Here is a 26,425-nt window from a genome sequence, read left to right as displayed (position 1 = left end):
ATTAATTTTCTTCTTCTTCAAGTACTACCTGCAATATTTTTTATCCTATTTATTGGCGTTCATAGAGTTTGAAGTGCACCGCGTAAATTTTCGTTTCGCGATATGCAATGAGAGAAATACGATCTGAGAGGAGAGAACTCTTAGGATGTAAGTAGAAAAAAGGAGCAGGATTTAATTAAAACTAGAGCTTGGAAACTGATAACCAGATTACGGGTTTCTTCTGCGGTTAAGGTATACTCAAATATATGCAAACAATATGCAGAAAAAAGTATGCGTAAAGTATGCAGGAAATATGCAAAGAATACGCTAAAACTATACAGGATTTATGCAGACATTGCATAGGCATTAGATGTGAATTTACGGAGTATTATGTAACGATATAACAAATTTTATCTTTTTCTATAAAATCACTTTACTACATAATTAATATTTACTTAAATATGAACATCTACCATTTTAGTTATCCATTTGTTAATTAGAATTTGCTTTGAATTTCTTGTTTTGGGCATTGAACGGAAACTAATATGTGCGCACTTTTAAAGAACTACCAAGCAGCCGAAAAATACGATGAAATTTTCTACGATCTAAGTTACTCTTTATTCTTGTCTCAAGATTTCTTCTTGTTTCCCAAGACATCGGCTCCTGCGTTCTGAGTTTAAATTATACTGACCAGGCTTAATACGAACTAATCGTACAACAGTTTTAACAAATATCATTTAATTACAGATCAGAATTCATACGCTGTTGTAAAGGGAATTGATAACAAGAAAAATCTCCATTTTCTTAATTTTTCTTTTTTATTATTTCATCAGAAATCAGCCAGTGTTCGGCCCAACTCTGTATACATGTATGTATACATGTATACATCTTCTTCGACTGAGTGAAATGACACGCATAACATTATACGCGTAACAATGGGAAGCAATAACGTCAGGCTTACCTTTCGATCGACATTGCGGTTAACGTGACAACCGAGCAAATAGCCGAGACGCTCTGCATATAATGCACCGACTTGCATAGGAACAGGCCCATAGTCCACGTGTAAGAGAACAATTTGGCCACCTGCAATAGACCATTTGCATCTTATTAGGTTTAAGAAGTTTCTCGCTCCCCTAAAAAAGGTCTAGCATATAAAATATCGAATTTTGAATGACAAGTGCAAATAACTTTTGTAAAAACTTTGACGACTTTTTAAAACTCACCACTGTCTTCTGTTGGAAATTTAACGGCGATCGAAAAGCGACAGATCAACTAAAAATGTGTGAGAATACTGATGTTTTTGGAAATTTGGGCGGATCAAGTATCGTCTAATTTTTGTTCAAAATATTTCTTCGGTACATTGTCAAAAGTGACAAAACGGCACTATGCGGAGGTGTGTGACCTCTTTAAAAGTCACTTGTGCCTAAGCAGAGTAACAATGGCAAATAACAACAATCATTTATGAAGAAACATTACAGAAAATTCATGTGACACGTGTATAGAATGATTTCGAAAGGGAAGATACATTTCTGCGAAAGCCTACTAAAATTGTTCGCTATATTCCGCGCGCGAAAAACCTCAGTTTCCAGAATCTCGTTACACACTCCTCAAGGGAGGTTCAAACAATACCGTAGAGAACAAAAATCATACAGGACAATGAACTGCGTGGCGAAATGAAAAGGAAGTGGGGCAAACTAGAATAAAAGATGGCGAGAGGGATGCGTTCAGGGTGGTTTGAAAGGACGAAAGTGGAGCGAGGTGATGAAACGCTTTTAATCAACCCTTTCGAGTTGGCGAAAGAAGAAAGAAGATAGACGTTATTGAAGTATAATTGTTCTTGAAGCTGTTAATGACCGCGAAACGCACCTCGCCAGAAACCATCCCAATGTCTCTGAACTGGAATGTACCACGGCAGGCTGACCACTCTGAATCGAATGTTTCCGTTACACGCGCACGCGTCACGGAAATCCACAGCCCCAGGATAAAAATTACCCGTGAATGACGGTAGTCTTATGTAATTAGAAATTCTATAGCAGAATTGAGAAATTAGCGCAATGCAACTTTTTTTTTACCGACAAGCATTTAACGTCTGACAACGTATAGAAGTTTTATTGCTGTACTATATCTGTATATATATAATACGACACGCGTATTATTACCATTTATTTTAATACCCTCACTGTATTTCTGCAAAATTGTCACGTCGAATTTGACTGAAATTTTACATACAAAACAATGTTTGCAGGAAATACTTCCGACGATTATACCATCGTATTTTTCTAGTTCCTTTTCACGAAACCGTTGGCGAAGCGTTACTAGTAAAGTTTCAGTTCTAATTTCTAAATCACCAAAAATACTCCGTGTAAATATTGTTACCGTGTACAAAACGTGTCTATATTCAAAATTTCTGGTGGAGAAATAAAGTTTGAAAACTCGATTCGACTTTTACGTATGAGAATAGCAATAGATTCAGAGTAGGAGTTAAGGACTTGGACGTGTTTCCAGTTCGATCGGACAGGGAACCGAGCGTTAACCGTAATCGTAGGAAAGATAAAGGAAACGTAGAACTGAAACACAAGCCTGATCTCAATTGCTTCAGTTAAGTTAAGCCGGTGTTTAATGCTAAAGCGTAACACGATCCAATAGCAATGCTGAATTTAACAAAGTTACCAGCTGTTCGATCGAAACGAGTTTGCGCGACGATGACTTCCGATCACTAAATAAGGGTGGAACGCTGAATCGATCGGACGATCGTGATCGCTAATTGCGGACTCGGAGAAAAGTCGTCTAGCCAGGAGGAAATAAAATCCACGTAGAAATATCCTGAAATCGTTGCCGAGAAGAGATAGATGTAAAGCATGGATTCAATGAAAACAATCTATCCGAGTAAATAACAAGGTATTTTCGCCGTTTAATGAAACACTGTTTATCCACGCTTGTATATCACCAGGGTGTAATTCAACAATTAACATCCAGATGCTAAGAGAACGTTGCATAGACGCGATCAGCACTTTGATATTTACAACATTCATTCGACCCTCTGTACCGGGCTCCCTCCGGTCCTATTCCTTCCGTCACAACTCTTTAATTATGCAGATTAGCTAATTATAAGATCCATAAGATCAACTCATACTAACCATATAATACAACTAATATCATTTCCCCAATATTTTTAATAACAATAACAACAACTCGAGCAATTTGTACGATGAATCCCAATTTTTCTACAGATTCTAAACATTCTAAATCTTATCCAGTTATAATCCAAATTAATCTGAAGCGGCATTGCTTCGGTTTGCTGTAGAATAGAAGAGGAAAGAAGGAAAAGAGAGGGGAAGAACGTTTCGTCCTGGGCCTGCTAGCGGACTCATCAGTGCGGCTGCCTAGCAGGCCCTGCCTTAGACGCTGGGATATTAGGAACAGGTCAGAACTCCTATATATTGGAAAGGATGGGTCATCGGGTACCTTCAGGAAAGTGTAAACGGTGCTGTCCCTCTAGTGGCGAGTGTCGAAAGGCCGCCATAGATCTATACCGAGTTATTAAAGTAGCCTCGATTAAAGTTTCTTTCTTTGATCAAACGCCCACAGTGATTATCATCGTACATCAATTCTTTCGCCGTTGAGACCTAATCACATTAGACACATTAAAATTATGATAGATTAAAACACAGCTGCGCTCATTTGCCTTAATCGACTGGACTTCGTGCTAATTCTACAACAATTACATTAATTTCAATTAGTGTTCTCTTACACGTCGGACAAATGTCTGCGATACTATCGCATCGATCTTTCTTACCGCAGTGCCTTTTTTTTTATTTCTGTGGAGTGAAATACTTCTTTCTTCTAGGAACTATAATTATGAGTTTAAACATATGTATAGGGACTTCTGCCAAATGTCAAACGATCGATCATTTTTAATTGATCGCTGTAAAGCAATTTGGAGGTAATTAAACATTTTGGAGGCCCGAATACCGTAACACGCTGTTCAAATAATGGAATATCGCGAGTAATCGAATAACTCTGATCTCATGTGAAACAAGATCCTTCTTGCTTTGAAACGTTTGATCAATATTAGTATTGAACGTAAAAAGAAATTTTTGATCAAAAGTTTTCTTTGACCTACCAAGAATGTAAAAAGAACTGTATACTTTATTAATTAACAGTGGCTATTAATCACCGGTCACTCAGATTCACACTGTTCCCTATCCATTCCTCAAACGCTCGCGGTCACGTCCATGCCAACCTTATCATCCTCAGTCACACGATCCTATCACTAAATCCAGTCGCACGCAAATAGTGTGCAAACACTCTACATGTGTGTCCCTTAATTTTCAATCGAGCATTTAAATTATTTTTGTTAAAATTGTAAATTAAAAAAAATTACTCACTTAAAATTAAATGCTTTTCTAGATTTCTCATCAACATCCCGTATATCCTCCCATACGTTCTCCTGTACTGTACGCCACACCACGACGAGGAGGCGCTGCACAGTCGTATTTGTACGTCACGTGTAGTGTCCGGTTAATGTATGTTTAGTGTATGTTAACATGCAGGTACAATGCTAAGGTGGGCCAACGAGGGGGGTAATACTAGTTTCTCAACTAAACATACGCTACATACGAGAACTACAAGTCCAACTGTGCAAACTCCTCGTAACGTACCTCATTGCATCAATGGGATTGTTCATTGTTTGTTAATTTTTCGAAGTTTATGTTGAAACAATTGAACTTCTTTAAGGTAGAAAACTCGACATCCTCCAGATGTCGATCAGAGCGTTAACTGGAACTTTTACCCTGAAAGTAATGCTGACCTGCGCAGTCTCAGTCGTTTCGTGATGCCCAATTCTGCATCAGCGAAGAAGGTAAATCAAAGTAACGGACCAGGAACGATCGGCACTTGTTAGAGTGCAACGCGACCTATTGAACGTGCTCTATTGTATTCTTGTAATTTTTAATTAATAAGCTATTCATACAAGTCCACTATAACTTTCAGAAGTGGGATTAGTGAATTATTACGTAAAATTCCGATTCGGATATTAGGGAACTGTGGATGGTTTATTGCGAAATAGCCGTAACGGTTCGCACGTCCAACGTGTCGTGTTAATCGCGACGCGCGTTTCTATAATTATTAGAATATTAATATTTTGCAATGAGCACATTGCGACAGATACCGGGTGTGCAACAAAACATTTCCACGGCCCAACGAAGGTAATTAGGGCCTTCCATAACTTCGTTTCCGAAAGAGTCTTAGGGAATTTTCCGGATTCCAATTCTAGGAGGGTTCAAAAGAATACCAAAGAAAAGTTACGTGGGCGAGGAATACGTTAACCGCCAAGGACGTAAAGGGAATTTGCAATATTTAAAAACTAGATTATAACGATGAGAAAGAGGCACTGGCTCACAGAATTTGCAAACACTTAATGAACTTGAAAGTGTTTAGCGAGGTGTTAAACGGAGATGAAACCGGGGAGGTAGATTACGAAAGTGAAGAAGAAGAGGAAGATAAAGATGTCGAGTCGACAATGAATATTTGGTGGCTGTTGGATTTTGAGGACAATGCTATGTTGTTTGGTTGGACTGAAATACAAAAATTATTATTTGCCAAAAACTCGTTAACGGGACCTGCGAAGTTATTCACACATTCACATTGAACGAGATCTCACCTGATGGACAAAATTTAAATCGTTTTTGCTTAGCGAGTTTTCGAGAAAAATAACTAATGTCGAGTTACATCAAAAACTTTATAAACGTGACGAATCCGTAGAGGAATGCTTTTTGGTGATGAAAGAGTTAGCTTGTCGCGGCGAATTAAGGGACAAATTGGAAATCTTCGACATAGTCGAGCGTCGCCGTCGATTGAGGAAAGTGATGCTCTGCGTTGCTTCAATTGTAACGAGTCGGGCCATATGACGCGAGAGGGGATCACACTATGCCCGTGGAGCCATGGATCACAAGAAACAATCTTATCCGTAGCAGGCCTGTGCAGCGGAAGAGCGTACCTCAAAACCTACAAGTATCGTGACAACAATGCATTTGCTGCAGTTTAGTACGAGTGTCGTACATATGGGCCGCGCAATAATATCATGCATTTGAGGGTGTGAATCGTAGTAAAATAAATGTTTTCGGGCATTTAAAACAAATTATTTCAATAGCTGATTGCGAAATTGAAATTGATTTTTATGTAATCCCGGAAAATATAATCAGTTGTACTTATTCGTTGGGTAGAGACTTTATTACTGATGATAATATAGAAATAACATTAGAAAAAAGAGTACGAATTCGTTATACCGATTCGTAAACGATCCGCCGAAGAACATGAAAATCGACGGAGCAATAGGCTGGGGATCGCGAAATAAAATTGAAAATATTATGAGGGACATGTTACGTGAAGCCGAAAATACCGGAGTTATCAGTCATTTTACTATAGTCATTTTATTATCCGAGATGGCACTGATATAGTGAGAAAAATACGGTCGAGATAATTCAATTCAAAGGGATTAAAAAGGATTCAAAAGGAGAATTATTCGTATGTCTGTAGTATGTCTGAGAAAAAAGTCGTATCTAAACGCATTTTAGGTAAAGATAGAATATCTTTCGAAGTAGTTTGCTTAATGTTTACTATTATCATGATTGTGTACGCTTGATTGATGTTGTTATACGTTCAATTTGTTTAGTTGATCTTAGTAGCCGTATGGGTACCGTGAGGGTAGAGACAGGTAAAACGACCGTTACTTCACTCCATGTAGGAGTTTTGAAAAGAATCTCGTTAAAATCGTGCAATGAATACGTGCTTTGGATGAGGAGACAACTTTAATGAAAGCGAGGGAAAATTGCGCAGCAGAACCCATACGTGAGCAAAGTCTCAGTCAGGGCGTGTTAAATTTCGAATTCAGTACGACGAACTTATCAGATCGGATAATGGGCAAGAATGGTTCCCGCTTATCCGAAAGCAATTCAAGTGGATTTTGAGCGGATAAGACGCTACAGTACAGTTCGGGGATAAGAGAAATGGGTGCACAATAAAAAGCAACCAAAAGCAAGAGAATCCTAAAAGTTCCCATGAAAAGCATCGTTTAACGTTGAATAAAACCATGCATTAATAGTCAGAAAAATTGCGTTAATAGCCTTAAAAATAGCAACGCTTCCCGTTTAGTTAATCGCTCGAGAGATAATCGCCTGTGTTATTGCAAATTCATCGTATACGATCGCGACAAAAGATAATTATTTTTAAAATAGACGTGCTTTAGATTCCGATAATTTCCAAATACGTTGCAGAAATTCGAATTTGGATTCTCTTAATTTTCACTGGAGATATTCATGAAAACCTGTCAGTGAATATTGATTGCAACCAAGTATCGATGAGCGACGATGTACAAAAATAGCATTTAGACACGGCATTAGAGTTGGCGTCGAAAAGTTATCCTTTCGTGGATTCGAACGCGATTTATTTTAATCACACTGTTACAAAGTTAAAAAAGTGAAGAACCTAAATAGAAAGTATTTAAAGTATTGGGTCATGTTAAGTAATAATTAATTTCACCCCATCGAACCATTCCTCTACAAATGATAGAAAAAAATTGAACTAATTGTATACATTCTGAATTACTCCGGGAAGAAACGTTAATTCACTTCCAACACGTGAGAAGTACGGTTTAGTTTAAAATTAAATCGGGTATTGCTCACGCAACGAGGATTGAAACCGAAATTAAACGCATTTAAGTACACTGTAATGCCGCTATCTATCTAGGCCACTGCTCTCAGCCCCGGAAAAATTAATCGAGCGAAAAGCATAATGAAACAATTCTGCCATACCATTGATTAATTAAACGCTCTTGATGTTATATCAGATTGAACGTAAAATAGCGAACGCAAGTTGCAATTACATCGATCGAGCTATTTCATCGTATTAATTATTGGTTAGGTGTTGTTATTTAAGTAAACGGATTAAATGATCGACGAAGTGTGAGCTAAGTGGGGCTAGCTCTTATACAATACAATACTTGGGCGAAATAGAAATCTATATTGTTTTCATGTCCGAATACTATCGTAAGAAAGGTGAATCCTCCTAATGCGGAAGAGGCCATTTCAGGCTGAAGTTCGTTGTGTAACTTGTTTTAAGTCAGTCAGTCGACTCGTTACGTAGGCGTGCGTGATGAACCAACAGAATTTAGCTAAAAATTAATTACCTGCTGCCCGCAAACAATTCTGAACTGATAACAATCTTTTTCTACCGCAGCGTCTTATGCTGTTCACATACTCTTTCTTACGTATTATATATCGTCGAGTCGTGTCAACTGAAAATTATATAACCATGGAATTTCTGCAAAATTGTACAAATATTGCACATTATTACATTAATTTATCTATTTTATTCGAAATTTCTTTTGCCTACGGATAATGATTAATTGTAGCTGAGATTATACTTGTCAAAGGAAAGTAAAAATAACAAAAATGAAGACATGTTAGCATCCATGTTGTGTCCTTAGTGCTAAATTTGGCTGGTTGTCGAAATAGCCTTTTTATACTTTTTATACGCAAAAGAGGCCTTAAATTTCTGATATTATACATATATCTCCTTCGAAGGATTTTAAACGTAACATAACAACGTCGATTCATTCAACGTCACATTGAAATTTTGTTCTATTTTTACTAAATATTATGTGGAAACAATGTTTGGAAACTAGAGTGTCGCAAGAGTGTTAACCATAGTTCTCGTTCAATTTATAACAGGCTGAGAGTAATTGAAACATCATTAGTAAACACTATTTTTACTTAAATAGCAGGGTAATAAGAAGTACAGTAGGACAAATGTCCTGACGAGCGCAATCGACCAGTAGAAACGACGGCATTCAGGAAAAGTCTGGAACGATAACGCGGAAGCTCCTCGCCAGCAATTTGCTTTAACGAAGTGACGAATTTTTCTTATGGGAAACGAGCTTAGCAGGACTCGAAAAGTTTGCATGTTGCAAATCGTCGAGGTTTCTTGCCCGTGAAATTGCCACGTTTCTTGCGGGACATGGGACGCGCTCCTTTTTCAAAATTAAACTGTGACTCGTATCATTCGCTCTCTGCGAAGCAATTGTGAATTCAAGGAAAGACGTCGGAAATTCTTCGCCATTTTACAAGCAACGAACAATACTTCAAATGAAATGAATTTATACTACTCACTTGAAAATGCAACATCAAATTGCGTACATTTCAATTTCTTTTTATATGCTTGTCAAAAATATATAGTACAAGATTCGTGGATGCAGAGTGTATGCATAGCTTGTATGTAAATATAATTGTTACTTGTTGTTAAAAATATAGAAAACAAAAATTAAAAACAAAAATTTTCACGACTGTATGCAATAACGAAGCCTCGAAGCAATTTCGCAAACTACGTTACATTCACGTACTACGCCATCGTTTAAAACTTCCAAAGCGCTGCAATTCTATTTCTCTTTTATTTTACGCTTGTCAAATCATCGTTAATGGCTGAATTTTGAGATTGGAATAACAAATTTTTAAAGTTCATTGTTCATTAATGTCGTATAATATTGTTCTTGCTTTTAGAGGCGTATTTCATTTTTTTTTCACTGCCGTACGCAGTACACGCATTACTGATGTGTATTTAATCGAAAATTTTCGCTACACATAGTTTTAACGAACTGAATAAAACATGAAAAATTCTAGAAAAATCTTCTATGTGGAATGGTAACATATAAATATGCGATTACAATAGAAACCATCCAAAGGTTTCCTAATTGGCACGAAAATTACTGCAACTAAGTGTTTAAAATCATACTTTCAGTGAGTTTTACTTATAATTAGTGGTTGCAGTATCGACAAAATGTTTTGAAAAGCGAAAGTTCTTTGTACCGCGATATGATAAATTCTCTAGTTGATAGAACTCCATTTGTAGAAATGGATGCAGCGAATGGATAACTGCACTTTTATGTGATTTGTATGTGCTACTACGTCATTCAGAACGACGTAGTTTTTCAACATGGACTTGCACATTTTTCGCTACTTTTTTTTTCGTTTTCAAAAATTCCCGTACAATCTTCATTCATCCGTCAACTGCAAAATGCGTTTTTAAACGTGCATGTTACAACACACTATCGTATATACCTATTAACGTTCGAAAAATTGGTTCGCAGTCGATATATTCAACGCACTTTTTAGATCTGATTGTTAGTGAATACATTTACTTTACAAATTGCTATACGCGCTCACCGCCTAGATAGCAAGAGCATATATTTGCCGAGTTCACACTTCTACTCCACACGTATAATACATATGCATGAACAATGTAATTACATGAGATACGGAGTGGGTCATTTTACCGTGAAGTCTTATTTGTTATCTATTTAGTGCAGAAAAAAGTGTTTCAAACTACTCCTTACATTGTACAAAATTCAAACATATTTTTATTCAGCAAATAGTTTACTGGTAGCTCCCGTGTTGCAAAAGCGAATACTGTATTTCACACGAGTGATATCTGTACGTCGAAATAGAGGAGTTAACTTAACTTAACTTCTACTTAAGAAGAGAAGGTGATATTTTTTCAGGATTTATCGGCAAACCTAGCGAAAATTAAGATTTTTTCAGACGTAGTGCGTAAAAATAACAAACATCGATCTCCACCTCCTCGCGGAATTTCTTCCGTCCAGAAAACAGTTAGACAACACACCTTCCATCAGGCACTCATTTTCGCCTTCGTTTCCACATAATATTATACTCCCCTCCTTGCACTTACACAGAAATACTCCGCCGTACCATCTGATAATTAAATTACGAAGGCTACATCACTAATTAGAACATGCATAAATACTTCCAACGACGATTTTTTTAGGGAATAAGAAGAATTAAAATGGGTGGATTATTTATGCGAATAACTTGCATACATTAAATAAAACGTTAATCCAATCCACTAAAACATCTTGTATGTATGGATTTTTATCGATTCCTCGAAGCAACCAGGTTCATCGTCTGATCTACGATTTTTCTCAACGTAAAATCATCAGACATCTCTCCGATACGTTTCACAGTCTTCCTGCTCGATGAACGTCAACGAGATAAGCTGCTGTCACGTACCGCTCGATTTGAGGATCGACGCGTGTCTCGTGTCTGGGGTTGACCCAGATTCTGTAAGCAATCGACACGTGGCTTTGGCGTGCAGGTAGCTACCGATTCTGTACCGCGAGAATCAGCGCGCGTCTTTGTCGCGTCGACGGACACGGTTCTCGAAAATGAGGTAAAAGGAATCACCACGTGGCTTTGTGCTGCGAGAATAAACAGGTATCTCTACCGTGTTGATAGACGCGGTTTTTCTACAAGTCGCGCGCACTGATACCGCGGCAACCCATCCAACGATGATGTCATCCTTGTATTATCGATTTCTTCCAATGATCCCGCTTCTCGAATGAAAATTTACTCACTTACTCGTATTTTTTCGTAAAACCAAGAATCTTTTATTATGAAACCACCTCAAAACAACTAATTATATTAGTACAGCATTTAAAGTCATTTAGTATAGAATTTAAGGCATCGTTGCAAAACAGAATTTGAGCCCTTTTTACTAATGTTTCGTTAAAAATTTCGTTCTATTTAATTATATATGCCATAAGAATTGTATCTCTCGTACACATAAAGGAAAAATTTCCAATTAAAACTTGAAAACTAATCACGTTCACAATATACAAACACAGGAGGAGCCTATATATTATACCCTATCTATTATAGAAACAGTGTCTGGAGTGAATAACAAATTCTATTTGATCATGAGCAGATCGTTGTCAAACGCGAAACACTGATACAGCTCTACGAGATATATGATGCATACATTGTTTTTTCTTTTTTTTTTTTAATGCATTATATTATACAAATCAAACGGTTCTTCGAATTTAATAATACCTTTCAAACACGAGGATTTTCATCCTCTGCAATGTATCTAATAATAAAATAAAAGATTTACGGAAAATAGGCGAGCGAAAGGGACAATGTTCGATTTCCCGTCACAGGGGTAAATCTATGAACATGTATCTTTTAACGTGAAAAATCACGAATGACAAGGGATCGATTGACACTGGTTGGGCTCCGCCATAAATTAGATCTTCGATAGTGCTTTTTAACTGGCGAAACAAGATAACGCATGGGAACGCAACATCCGCGATGACCGCGTGTCACCGTGGAATTGCCCTGAAAAATTACGTCCCTCGCACCTGATATTCTTACTTGCCATATACTTGACTTAATGTGGACTGCAAATTTCTAGAGATACTAATTCGATCCATTCTCAGGTTTACTATAATTATTGCATATTACTTTAACATTTTATAAATCGGATTCATCAAGAGCTCGAGAGATTACTTGTTTCTACATAGTTGTTATAACGACTACCTGTTAGTGAAATATGTTACTTTTATCATATAGTGTAAACGCGGTCGCTGCGGTAAAAATGTTGTTATGATCGGAAATTGATTTCTCGAGCTACCCTTTGTCAAAAAAGTGTCGTACGTACGTTTTCTATCACAACGTGAAACGTGCTTGTTCCGCGATAAATTAGATCGCTTCCCACGCGTACAAACGAGAAATCGATATGTACACAAAGGGATAACTCTCGTGGAACATTGACCAAAAAAGTTTCGGCTATGACACTCTGCACGCCACGAGGGTGCACTTGTGCACGTGCTTCCGTTCGCGGCGAGAATTGCCGTTCCGTGAAACGCGGATGCGAACATTTTCTCAGACAGAAACAGTTGCGGCCTATCACAGTTTTAATATTGACGTAGTTGTAAGAATCGCAGTGAGGAAAGGAGGGTCAACAGAAGCCACACCTGTTGAGAGAACCGTTGGTAACGCACGGAGCTCGTCTATGCTTTTAACATATTCGAACACGTTTGAAGAAAACTTTGTATAGCGTACGTACGTGGGCGGAGAAAAGGAGAGAGAGAGAGAGGGAGAGAGAGAAAGAGAGAGAGAGTTTGAAAGTAATTAGTAATTAGAGATCATATAACGATGCATAAATTGGTATCTTCTTTTGGAAGGTAGTGAGATGAAAGGAACTTTGGGATTTAATATTCGTTTTGGAATAATATCTATCATCGACGCGCACTTAGCTGGGAGATAAAACCTGATTTATGTATATGGAACGAAAATGGCGAGTTAGTAGATGTATATCCTCGTCTAACCTAGAATATTGTATGTACGGTAAGAAAAGGCTGAGAGCCGTGGGCATCGTTTCAAATAATGGAATACCTTGTAACGAGATGAAATACCTCCTTGTAGTACTCCTATTGAAATTTTTCGATTTTTCTTAAAAAACCAAGATTAAAGCTCAACGAAGCAAATCACTGCTGTATTACAATTAACAAGACAATTCTTGATACAATTCGTCGTACAATAAATTAATCCAAGATGCAAATATTAAAAGTACTATAAAATATTAAACAGAAAAACAATGTAGATTTTTTATATGGTAAATAAAGGCAATTAGAAATTTGAAATTTATTTCGATACAAGTGAATATATCGTATTATAATATGTGCTACGACTTTCATTTTATGAGAACGTAATTATACGTATGTATATCCTACATGAAAATTTAATTTGGACGAAATACGTTTTCCCAGAAAATCGTGCGAGTTTCGTCAATTATTGTAAATTTGTACGGGCAACAAGATGGGCGATATCCAATACAAAAAATTCACCCTTGTGTAGTATCACGGCCTAACGTCTCCCATTGGTCTATACTAAATCTTTTTCGTGGATCCACGAACCGTGATCTTTTCTATTCCTCGTTCGACGAAATATGAATAGACGCTCAAGACAAATGTGCGGACATTTGCCATAGAAATGGTTACTAGAACACGAAATGATGTTATTACAATACTTCATTTGAGAAGAAATCAAAGTGATTTTATGATATATATATATTATAATATATATTATATGATATATGATTATATATTATGTATATATATATATATAAGGTCAGTTTGCAGTTAAAAAAGCAAAATATAATTATATAAGTTAATATTAAAAATGATGAAAGATAAAATAATAACACTCGGTTCGGAAATAAATCTGAATAGATTTTAATTAATAGCATTTATGTAAATGTAATAACATGAAACTCTTGTAAAATTTTCATCTTTTGAATCGAAATTGCAATTACTGTCGATTTTAAACAGCGACAGCAGAATTGACATTTTAAAATCGTATTGCAAATATAAAAAATTATAAAACGGAAAAAATTCTACAAGTCTTATGTAAATCACACTATAATGAGATTTTTAATGGACTCACTTCCTTCTAACCATATGTTTCAATATTATTAAAATTATGAAAAGCAAGTTTTCTTTCTAAAGCGAAAGCGACAGGGATTTTTCATTCGAATGTTATACAACGTCTGTCGCCATGTATAATATATCTAATAATATCTACCATTATTATCATGTTATTGGCGAAGTCTATTACAGATTTTGTCTTAATTAAGTGGTTTGGATAGTCGTTTCCTTGGCAATCAACCTTTACCACGTGATTGCTGAATCCAAAATTCTAAAAAGAATAAGATGCTTAAACTAAGCTGAACATGCCAAGAGAACTTTAGTATAAACGATTAGAATACCAAATGTTGCAGGAAGAATACCAATTGCGTGCAGAAAAAGGTTATGCTATGCTTTGTAAATTAATTAATCGCCTTAATTGACACTTGTAATCTCAGAACACAAATATTAGTTAATCTTTGTTAACTCGATATTCCTTTTTCACAACTAAAAATTGCAAATGTTATTTTTAATTTACACAATTTTATTAGAAATTGTGTTCATTACGAATTTTAATATTAAAAATTATTACGATTGTTATTAATTTTGCCAGTTTCAAAAAAAACCTACTATTTTGTTCTTCAGCTTAATAAAAGCATCCCCCTTTGAAGATCGTCGATATGTATCTACACGATATTGAATATCAGAAGAAAATTTAATGAAATGCTCTTATATCATATAAAGTCTACGTATCGTAAAATCGTCACTGAAAATAAAAAACACTATTTGCTGTATAGAAAAAAGGAGTTGCCAGTTACATAAATATCAAGCAAAAAATATGAGCAGTAATTTGTGGAATCAGTGATTAGATCGTCTCTATTCTTCTAATAGGAAATACAACTTCTCGATTGTTAATTCCCATAGCTCATTATTCTTTCCCAATGGAACCAACAGTGCAAAAATAGCAGCGACAAGAGTCGCTATTTTTATACTCATGGTTCTTAAGCTCGTAACACGCACACATGCGCGATGCAACGTAAGGAATGGTTGTAGAACAATTCTTTGCTTTCCTCGAGGAAACTGCGAATTCTGCAATCAACTTGACTACACGTTTTCATATACTGCCAGTGCAACACTGATTAGCTATACTATTCGAATTTTGAGTGGTTACTACGAAACAATTTGCGCAAAACACAAGTTTAAGGATCACGTAAATGGGACATAACGTTTCCATTAGCGCCCGTTTTGCACCGATGCTCGAATCTGGATCATGGGACGTTTGCAGCTTTATTCAAATGTAACGCGATAAACTACAATGATATCGATCATCATCTATGCATTCCATCAGAATGTAATTATACGTATGTTAAATAAATTAAAACATTGATTTCAACAATGATATTATAGGATTCTTTAAGCGTTTGAGGTTTCGTCCATAATACGGTGAACTATGTTATTCATTGCTTTTATTTTTTCTCGAAAATGTCCAGACTTTTAACGTATTAATATCGGTTTGTACAACTATGATGTGGCAATAAGTTATTAGATTAGCTAAAATTATTAGGAAAGGGGATACTTAACCCAAACGAGTGAATTAATAATTTTTTTATAAGGATCTCTGTTATTTCGAGATCACGAGACTAAACACATCTCGAATACGCAGCGACACGTACGTTGTTCCGCTCGGAAAGCTTATTCTTGGGAGAAACTAGAATGTAATAAAGAACTTTTTGTACGATTTTTGACGTGGACGCCCAGAGGGACGCACATTCTCCCGAACGTGGGTGCGTGGAAAGTTTCAAATGAAATGGCATTCTTTTAAATTAATGGAGTCCCTCAAAAATTGTAGCTCGTCCCTCTTTTAGAAGTTATATGAAGATATAACTACGCTGTCCCATAAAACTTTTCGTTGAAAACGCGAAAATTTACGTACACATTGCGACTGAAACAGTATTATTCTCATACACTTCCACGTATTCTGAATAATAGGGGTCTTGTATTATTGTCGCATGTATAGTGTCGCAAAATACACTATTCTTAGCACAACTGTCTCTTGCTTTATTATTATTATTGTTATTATTATTATTATTATTATTATTATCATTATTAGGTCATTTTTTAAATGGAGAATTTGTATAAATTTCCAATGAAATGGGAAACATTTTACTAAAATAGGTTCTGTCATGATAAGAAAAAACGTATAAATTTCCGGTAATTATTTCATTGTTTCAGTTTCCAATTGGTGGAAAGCAAATGTTTTCGTTTACATTTAAAATTGTTGGCAATACAATAATTAATACAATCAAATAGTTTTAAGCAAATAAACTTCGTTGTAATTTGCCGCAACAATGATATACGGTCGAGTAAAATGTGAACTAAAACCGGAATAAAAATTTCAGAGTATAATCACAACCTACGTAAGATCGGGGAGGCCGAGAACATTAATTTATTAATCGTGAGAAGATTAAACAAGACGATAATCGTCGATCGGAGTAACTTGCTCGAAACATTTCTCGCGACCGTTTTGCTAATGGATAGAACGCGCGAGTGATATTACCCTACCATGGCTCAGACGAAACCTGTTCACAGAACCGGGGGACTTATTAAATCTCTTTTGACACGCCCAATTATTCTATAATAATAATAATATACAATACAATAATATGTATTACACATTATTATAAAATGATGAAAGAGAATTCCTTAAGGTGCTACCTAATAATAATTATCAAATGTACAGTAATATACATAACGTAGTATTACATATCATTATAAAATATCGATTATTAAAGAAGAAACTTTTAATGATTAATTTTTATTTTTTTGTCTAGATTTTTTTGCTTGATAAAATATCTCACTCTAATAAAATTCTGTTCGTTGTCTTGTCGGATTTAAACATTTTGATTATTTCGGTAACATTAGTAATTGTGAAATAAAAACTTAATAAGAATTTTTCTTTTTATCCGACAGTAATCGACGAGAGTAAACGAGAACAATCAGTCGAGCGTAATACCCTGAATGTATAATATAATAATAAAAATGAAGCCACTCTTATGCAGAGTAATACTTGACACACTTTTTTTTTATCTGCAATCGTACATACGTAGGCGTTGAAAACAGCCCACAAATGTGAGCAGTGCGTTATGAACAAGTGGATACTCGTTTAGTCGTTGACACTTATTATTCACTTTTATCACACGTTTAACTTAATTACGCGTGATTTGTAAATGTTTACCAGAGGCGAAAACAAATTTTTCCAGTGATTGTAAGGCTTAGAGATCTAACGCTTCAATTATTTCCCGCTGTGCTCCCTCTATCGTCCGGTTGGTGGACACTTGCCGAAACGGTACGAACTAACGGTATGCCCCTTCGAGTACCGTCCGCACTCTGTTGTACGTCCGAAGCGCGCGTTCACTTCAAGAGGATGGGAAAATACTTGCGAGCCCCTCGGCTGCGTTCTGGATATTTACCAAAGGTCTATCGAGGAACGTGAAAATTAACTAGAACTTCTAACGATCGTTGCGTGAAAACTATGAACATAGGCAAGTTAAACGAGTTTCGTACGTTTCGTTTTGACCCCAGGGCGTAAACAATCGAAGGAACGAAACAAAAGCATATTCAGCGGTTAGATTTTTATTTAACCAACCAATTAATGAACAGAATGAACTTTTGATAGGCCGAAAGCTTTCGATTGTTTCAATGAATCGATATTGCATATTATTAATATAATTTATGAGGTTAATTACATTCCGATGATGCGTCAAATGCTACGAGAATATCTGAAGATCATTTAAATATAAATGAACGCATTCGCGCTGGTTCCTGCAAACTGCACTTTCATTAACGAGTTACTAATTAAAGACGACTGCAATATAATACTCCACCTACGCGCGCATGCTATCTGATGTAACGTAGAACTGCAAATATTGTGGCCCACGAATCAACATTATTTGCGAATTTGAAATTTTTCAAATACCATCTCTATCCTTTTATGATCAAAAGTCGAACGAAGCGTAGAAACGAATTGCGAGAATAAGTGCCGTATTTGCTCACAGGAAAACTCTTTCGTTGCTCGGTAATGAACGTGAAAACGTGTATCAAATTCTACGATGAAAATGAAATTAGAAAAATAATTGGAATGATTGTAACATACGATAAGTAACTATAACGGAAAAATCAAGATTCCTTTTTTACATAATTGTAAAATACAGTGTAGCTCTTTGAAATGTTCCCTCGTCCTCCAGCTTGAATTAAGTTCTCCGCTATTCCCGCCACTGTGAAACGTGAAGCTAAGAAAATATGAGAAAGCAAGCTATATTTAAAATTCAGAGATTCTACGATGAGATATATTATATATTTCGAAGTTTTTGTATCGTACTTTACGATTACTTCTTTTGACATTACCGTTTTAATGGCAGTATCTTTAAATGTATCTTACGATACATTATTTAACGTTAATACGAGTGTTGTGTACAATTGGTATCATTGGCTGTAATTACTGAAAAAGATTTAAGACTAGGCTCATAATACTAGTCAGTTAATGTACGTAATTTAAAACTCGTGTGAAAGCTGCGTCTTCAAAACCGCTGTAACCGATCATTACCTTGTGTTAAGCTATTGACAAAAGGATTAATTCTTACGCGTTGTTCCAATATTTTGCTACACCGATGACGTTCGGATGAAATTGACCCCTATCGGAAATAGCATTATGGTAACCTAATTAAATTTCAACTCCACTCAGAACCGGTAATTTATTACAATTTAAATTTAATTTTTAATTATAAAAGTTCGAGTGTATGGAGAAACGATTAAATGCACACTTTTTATCGACAAAGTTATTCGAATATAGTACAAATTTACACTTGAAATTTATCAAAATTTAACATTTAGTACATTTAATCTTCCATTACTTCCAACGACGTCAAATGATTATATAACAGAGTTTGTTGCCATTTTACTGAACCCTAGTAAAGCAAGTGTCTGATTTTTCCGTTATTCTTCACAACAGTTGCTCTTTTTAACACGTTTCCAGAGAAAAAATAAATAAACCACTAAAAATTTAATTCTCTGTCTGTACAATGTTGTTTGAACAAAATTGAATATATTTGTTTATATCCACGTAGAAATAGAGAATATTTTTCATCCGAAATCATTACTGATAAGAGAGGATTTTGTTCGAGTTCGTATAAAACACTCGACTAATATAATCACCGTCTGGACAGAAAAATATCCACACCCAAGCCATTTCACTGTTTATCCGAACGAAATAACGACAGCGGATTTTCAAAAGCAGCAATTTTAATTTCGATGGTGCGTAACAGTCGATTAAATGAGGCCGAGGGAAAAAGTTGCGCGAAACCCACGCTTCTCGACTACTTGTCACGCTGCCAAGAACAGCTGCCAAGAAGACATCGGAAACTCCGTTTCGTGGACAACATTAATCTCTTTAATCCAACCAACGGGAATATTTCGACAAACGAATGTATATATATAACTGTTATACTTCGTTACCATGTTTCGTTTCACTCCAATTAAAAGAGGATATCAATATCTTAAATACAACAATAATCATCATTAACCAGAACCAAGAATAAACATGTTTATTCGTTTTTCGAAAAATTCGGTAGAAGAATGCACCAGTTGAAACAGAGCCATTTAAACAATCATATCAAACAAATTTCTATTACAAGTTTACTTGACTAGAAATAACTAATTACGAACAGAATACTTGTACACGATTTCTTACCGTTTCACATCACACGATTCGACTTAACTGTTTCAATCTATATTTCCTCCCTCCCTCCCTCCCTTCGTGATTATATTATTTATTATAGTATTCTGTCACTATAGTCGAAGACAAATTAATTAAACTGCCGTAATAAACTAAACCCTCAACTAACGACATTAACTTGCATAAATGAATGCCGTGCCACGCAGGACAGTGCATTGTATAATATTTTACCAAAAAGCTCCGCACGATAAAGCAATAGTGATTAATGATTAGACCGCTGATATTGAAGGGAAAATTTCGCGTATTTTATTAATTATAGTATAGCATAAATGTACTAGGATTTTTATATAATTCCAATCGTTTACGGACTGTTGATTGTTAAAAGTATCTATTAATTGTCATATAATGCCTAGAGATAAATTAAATATGTTGAATCGACCATCCACAAACCAGAGGGTATCTCAGCACAAGATCATTTTTCGTTTAGAGATGAATTTTCTCTAATAAACACCATCCTACAGTAGGAGATCTCAAACAATAATCAATACGTTACGACTACACGTAATACGTCTGTAATACGTATACAATACACGTACACGTCCAGGATAATTTTAGTATATCGTTTGCACATTTCTTGTATCCTGTGTCTACGTGTCTATATTTCATCCTAACTATGTAAGAACCTGCAATTTACGTACGACTAACGGCATTTCAGTAATCGGCAATATTAATTACTTTTATTGAAAATATATTCATAAATTAATTACAAAGATAATCATAGAATAACTACAATTTTAAAGTTAACATATACAATGCAATCGAAACCATTGGTATAAAATTTGATAACGGGTCGGTAGACCTGTTGCTCCTAGAAAATTCAACTCACTGTTATACTAGACAGAACGTCGATAAAATGGCTACGTGACACATCTCTGATCGACTTTATCCAACGAACGTTTATCAACCTCAGAACCAGTCAATATATCCAACAACTTACCCTGGAAATAAAGAATCTTCCTAATAACAACTATTCGTGAAAAATAAAGATTTTTCATTACTTTAACAACTCTGGCAATTTTTGACTGTCAGTGGTACTAAAACTAGAGAGGTACATGTAGAAGAATGGGAGTGGAAAAGGATAAAGGTGAGAAAATTGTTACCGTGGATAATTGATAAGGAAACTGGTAAAAATTGAGACGTGCAGATCTGAAAGCTGTACCTTTCTCTGAAGGGTTTGTAATGGCAAAGGAAACGTCGTTGTGGATACGAAAACAGAAGATGTGGCAGGATTACGGATAGAAAGGTCTGCGAAGAGAGAAAATTGAGAAAAAATAGTAAAAAAATTCCAACTGCGCTGGTACACGCTACACACATCCTCTAAAATAACCGGCATTTCACAGCGGATAGTGAGGCATCTATATTGAAATAACGGAAACAAATTCGTTCACGAGAGTAAACCCATATAATAAAAAAATTACAAACGAATAATTAACTGAAAAGTTCAAATATAAATTCGTACCATTTGTTTTAACCACGATTCATTGATTTCCAATATAATGGAGATATACAATAAATGCAATTAAAAATAGTCCTCTATAAGCCTATCCTTTTCCGAATGAAGCCAAAAGTATGACGAAATCATGTTAATTAGATAAGTGCATGTACTGGTACCTGTATATCGCATTGAACATACGTTCGAATTACTTTGCAAAGAATAAAGGTTTGCATTTTTTAGAAAAAAGGAATTATTATCAGCTGCTACAACGCGAATAGCGGAAATATTCGAATATAGAGACGTTTTCCCATCAAACAATCGCCTTACGTCTCGCTTGCATTCAATTACAACGTTTCCCGTTACGCGTCGCGTGAACTGCTCCGATCCGTTTTTCTAATTCTGCAAGATTATTTAATTTTAATAAATAGTGTTGAGTCGAGATTGTTTACTTTATTTCGTATCTCTATACTCCACAAATCTAACCTACAAACAAATCTGTAATACGTGACAGGAGATACATATAACGCGTATTTTATGAAATACCGAACGTAGGCGCGTTGCGTAGGCTATGTACGTGTTCGACTCTCAAGAGCATTATTCAATTACTTGGCTATCATATCCATCCATTGACGCGTGGCATCTGAACCATACATGACGGACGAGACAAATTTTTTCTCCCGGGACGCACAGAATTCCAGTTTTCATTGGAATTTGAGAACAATTTCTCGCTAAATTAGGCCAGAAATGCATCGCACAATGCACAGGGTGGAATATATCAGTTGACTGCCTCTGTCACTATTATGATGCTTGAAAAATAACCTTCTCGAAATGCGGTTATCAGTTACGTTGTTTGAAAAAGCACATGTCAACTCCAACTTACATCGTCTCCCAATTAAAAAGGAATCGACACATCTATGTCATCAAATCAAGTAATTTAGGAAATAATTTATTTTTAATATGAGAATAAATGATGCCCACTAGTACACCCAAGTACTCTTGCGCTTTGTTCTTATTTTTTAATAAAACGTGACATTTTTACTTTCGCCTATAGTTTTCACTTATATGAACTTCTTTCTTCAACTAGAATAACATATAAACGTGTTCCCATGTAAATCTTCCATTCTATATGTACTTCACTTAAAACTCAATTGTCGAACAGCAACAGAATGTAAGCTCGATTTGCTCTGTTCCGAACATCTTCCGTCACAAAGGATAACCCGTTCACCTTCTTCACATAACAATTACGCCAAATTTAAGTGCTGCATTCGAAAATTCCAAAAATATCTATCACTTCATTTATTATATAATAATATACGCGTAACAATTTCTATGGAAATCGCTCTCCTGAAACAGGGTGAAGAATTGTTTGATCATGGATCAAATATAAAATTACTAGTAGCTTAATACTAACCACGCATACTTCCATGCTTAACTCCTCAATCGATGTTTCAGGGGATAATCAACGGATAAAATAGATAAAAATTCAAACTGTTTTCCCGATACGCATTCGAAATTACCTTTAACTCTGTCTGGCATCGATAGTGGCACTGAAAATATTTCAAATTTAATTTTAACGAACAGGCAGTCTACATATTACAACGTATCTAAATAAATAATTAATGACTGATAAGGCTTGTATTCGGTATTTTAAAAAATATAAATTTTTTAAAAAAGCTTGTCTTCTCTAATATTTGTATTTTTTAGTGGTACCATTGCTAGTGGCAAGCACAGTGATTATTTATTAATTACCTTAAATAATTAAATAAATACTACACGTCCATACAATATAAGGTTATGTCATAAATATATTTTAATTCTCTTATTAATTCAATTGTTGATTATGATCAACTCCGAGGAACATTCCATTTTATTACCATGTACATATGTCACTTGTACAATATTGGGGCGTTAAATTCGAATTCGGGTGATGAACGATCGGTATACGTGTCTTGGTGCAATTTAGTAAACTTTCGAGTGCTGGCGTGAAATTAAAACCGCCGCTGTTTTACCTCTATAGAGTAATTTGGTAAATGCAAATATTACATTGTGCAACCACTTCCATAAAAATTGTTCAGTGGCTGTTATTAGAATGTCTCCTGTGCATTCTTTAGAGTCAATCTATTTAAAGGTAATAGTTAAGTGTAAGTAAAACTTATGTTTATTCCACGGGAAAAATCGCAACTAATCGATAGCCGAGGATATAAGATTTTCTTTCAAGGACGTAACGAATAAATCTCGTCAGCTGCATCGTTGGCATTGTACACAGATGTTACTATGTACACGGTGACGCAGATAAACTGTTTATTCGAATTACTGTCATTAGATATAATATAATAACATTTGCTTTGATCATTTTTTTTTTTATTTAACGTGATTAAAGAGTTATAACAAAAACTGTAATATTACCGGTGAAGCTCCTTCTAATCGAAAATAAATAGAAAGTGAAAGGGCTGGAATTTTTAAAGCTAAAAAGGCCATCCTTTAAACACTTGTTACATCTCATTCTTTGAGCATTTCAAATCATGTAATGTAACAAAATAACAATCACATTTGAGGTGAATTTGATCTGCAAAAGGATGAATTTGAGGTGGTGGTAACTTTATAACGCTTTTCTCGCGTCGCGAAAATGCTCCCCCTCCTAATTACCAGAACGAAATTTATGGTATATACGAACACAATTAACTAACTATTTTTGAGAACTTTCAAAGTACAGGAATACAGTTTAAATACAGGCCTTAAAGGCCTTTAATGCCTTAACTCAATAGCTAATTACTTGCCATAAACTCAACAATACGCCCAATTAATATGCCGCTCGTGCGTGTAGCCCCAAGCGTTACCCCTAACGGATTCTTCCGGAGTCCTACCCATACTACCGAGTAGCTACCACCTTCACACCAAAGGAGAAGTAGCAAGCTGATTGATAAGCTTGTAAAAATATAAAATAGCGAGTATTAAACTAAGTATTAAAAATTAAACACTACTAAACTGTCCAAATATGAATTTATCCCAAATCCAATTTAATGTCCTAACACCAATATTAACCAAATACAATTATATCGCTGATACAAGGAAATTTAGAGTTGGATCTCTTGAAAACTCTTTTTTCTACAAGCAATCATTCATTACCTAAACAGAAAAAAAAGAATATCGTCTTTTGTCGTATTCTAACCGAGCAACTACGCAAGACGAAACTAAGGACGCAACAGCTTTTGTATCCGTGTCACCCTGTACACAGCGAGCAATTCCTTTTTCTCCTTCGGTCAGTAACACGAGATAAGACGGGCTATGTACTCTGGCAACAGTGTCGCCATAGGTAATTAATGTTCAAATTACATAGTATGGAAACGTCGTGGCTGACCGCAACCAAACGACTTGTTTCTAGGGGACGAATTAATAACGAGCGTATCGCAACGAGCTTGTACTTTCTTGGCTCATCCAATGGGAAGATTCCTTTGCGAAATAATTAGTCAATTTGCATGGAAAGAAGCTAATTACGGGATTAATTAATGAGATAAGAATTGGAATCGGATGAAATACAAGATGCGTCTCCCTATGTAAAACAACCGGAACTCCAAGTAAAGGATGTAAGAAAACTTGTGATTAGCTGAATTAACAATGACAATGAAATAAGATATTTTTTCCTGGGATTATTGTATACTGTTACAGACATGGAAAGATAAAATATTATTTTGAAATAGATACAAAAACTAAGTAGAACTTATACATATACACATTACACGTTGAAAAGAAAAATGCTGCAGGTAAAATATTGTCCGTCCTTGTTGTATTGTAACGGTCCTCCAATACCCGCCACTAGAGGTACAGCTACACCCGCGGTTTCTCGAAAGTGCACATTTCCTTCTCTGTTTCTACATATATATACAACATTCCGACCTGTCCTTAACATCCCCGCGTCTAAGGCAGGGTCTGCTAGCAGTCTACTTTTGACACTCATGAGCAGCGAACATACCCCAGGCCAGTTAGACAGCTCCACAGAAGGGCAAAAAAAATCTAACTTTCGGCGTGTGAAAAGCGCACACAGTAGAATTAAAAATCATGCAGAAAAGCATAAAGTCAGAGCTCACCGGATACAGTCTAGTTCATCATTTCCAAATCGAGGTGCTTGATAACGACAAGAAGAAAAATAAAAGAGGGATATAATACCACTCTGTATGAAAACCTCTCTTTCCCCCATGAGGAGAAGTCACACCCATAACGAAGAACGAAAACGAGCAAAACAATAAAAAAATTACGGCAAAGAAAAATATGAAGGAACACCCATATTTGCTGGCTGTAGAAATTAGCAGCTTAAAACGAACGGAGTCAATGGAAAAAAATGGAAACTTAATACCTAGAATCCCCAAACACAATACAAACCAGCGAAATCACCTGGACAAAGCTCACTTCACCTGCAAAAAAGGATACGATACAGAGAACCCAAAAGGAGACGGAACCAGGAGCGAAAAGGAATGGACACCACTCCCAAAAAACCCCGTCAACCTCGCGACAATCATCCAGCCCGAACACGAGGATAACGAACCCTTAGCAGGCCCCAAAAAAGAAAGTACAACTCACCCAAATACCAAGAGACAAGGCCAAGACCGACGACGCAGCAACCAATATCCAAAAGCAGTAACAGAGGCCAAGGTACAAAAATAGCTATTCAGCCGCAAACAAACTCGAGCACAAACACAAACATAAACTCAAAGTCACCCCCAATCATCATCGACAATAACCCTATTCAAGATACACTAAAATTAATTGCAACCACTTACACAGATTCCCACATCAACAGAATACACATAAACAAACACATATCCCACGCAAAAGCTCCAGCAACCTATTCTCACGCGTACATACCAAAAAACGAAAACAATCATACCATCCTACTTAAAACTTATAGAGAACGACTTCGAGGAACACAGAATCCTCACCGCGCTCAAAGAAAAAAATATAGATAACCTAAATT

The 26,425-nt window shown here is 35.8% G+C and overlaps 1 protein-coding gene across 7 annotated transcripts in view; it reads right to left on the bottom strand.

The window, feature by feature from the left end:
• Positions 1–26,425, bottom strand: part of LOC143423629 (QRFP-like peptide receptor) — a 105,147-nt gene that overhangs the window by 57,843 nt on the left and 20,879 nt on the right. For all 7 annotated transcript variants that reach the window (XM_076895110.1, XM_076895116.1, XM_076895111.1 and 4 more), the window contains exon 3: positions 941–1,062. In XM_076895110.1, the coding sequence (XP_076751225.1) occupies positions 941–1,062 (122 nt within the window). The remainder of the gene's footprint in view (positions 1–940; positions 1,063–26,425) is intronic.

The sequence above is a fragment of the Xylocopa sonorina genome, chromosome 5 (assembly GCF_050948175.1).
Source record: "Xylocopa sonorina isolate GNS202 chromosome 5, iyXylSono1_principal, whole genome shotgun sequence".
In the NCBI taxonomy this organism is placed as follows: domain Eukaryota; kingdom Metazoa; phylum Arthropoda; class Insecta; order Hymenoptera; family Apidae; genus Xylocopa; species Xylocopa sonorina.
This window is presented reverse-complemented; position numbering and strand designations above follow the sequence as displayed.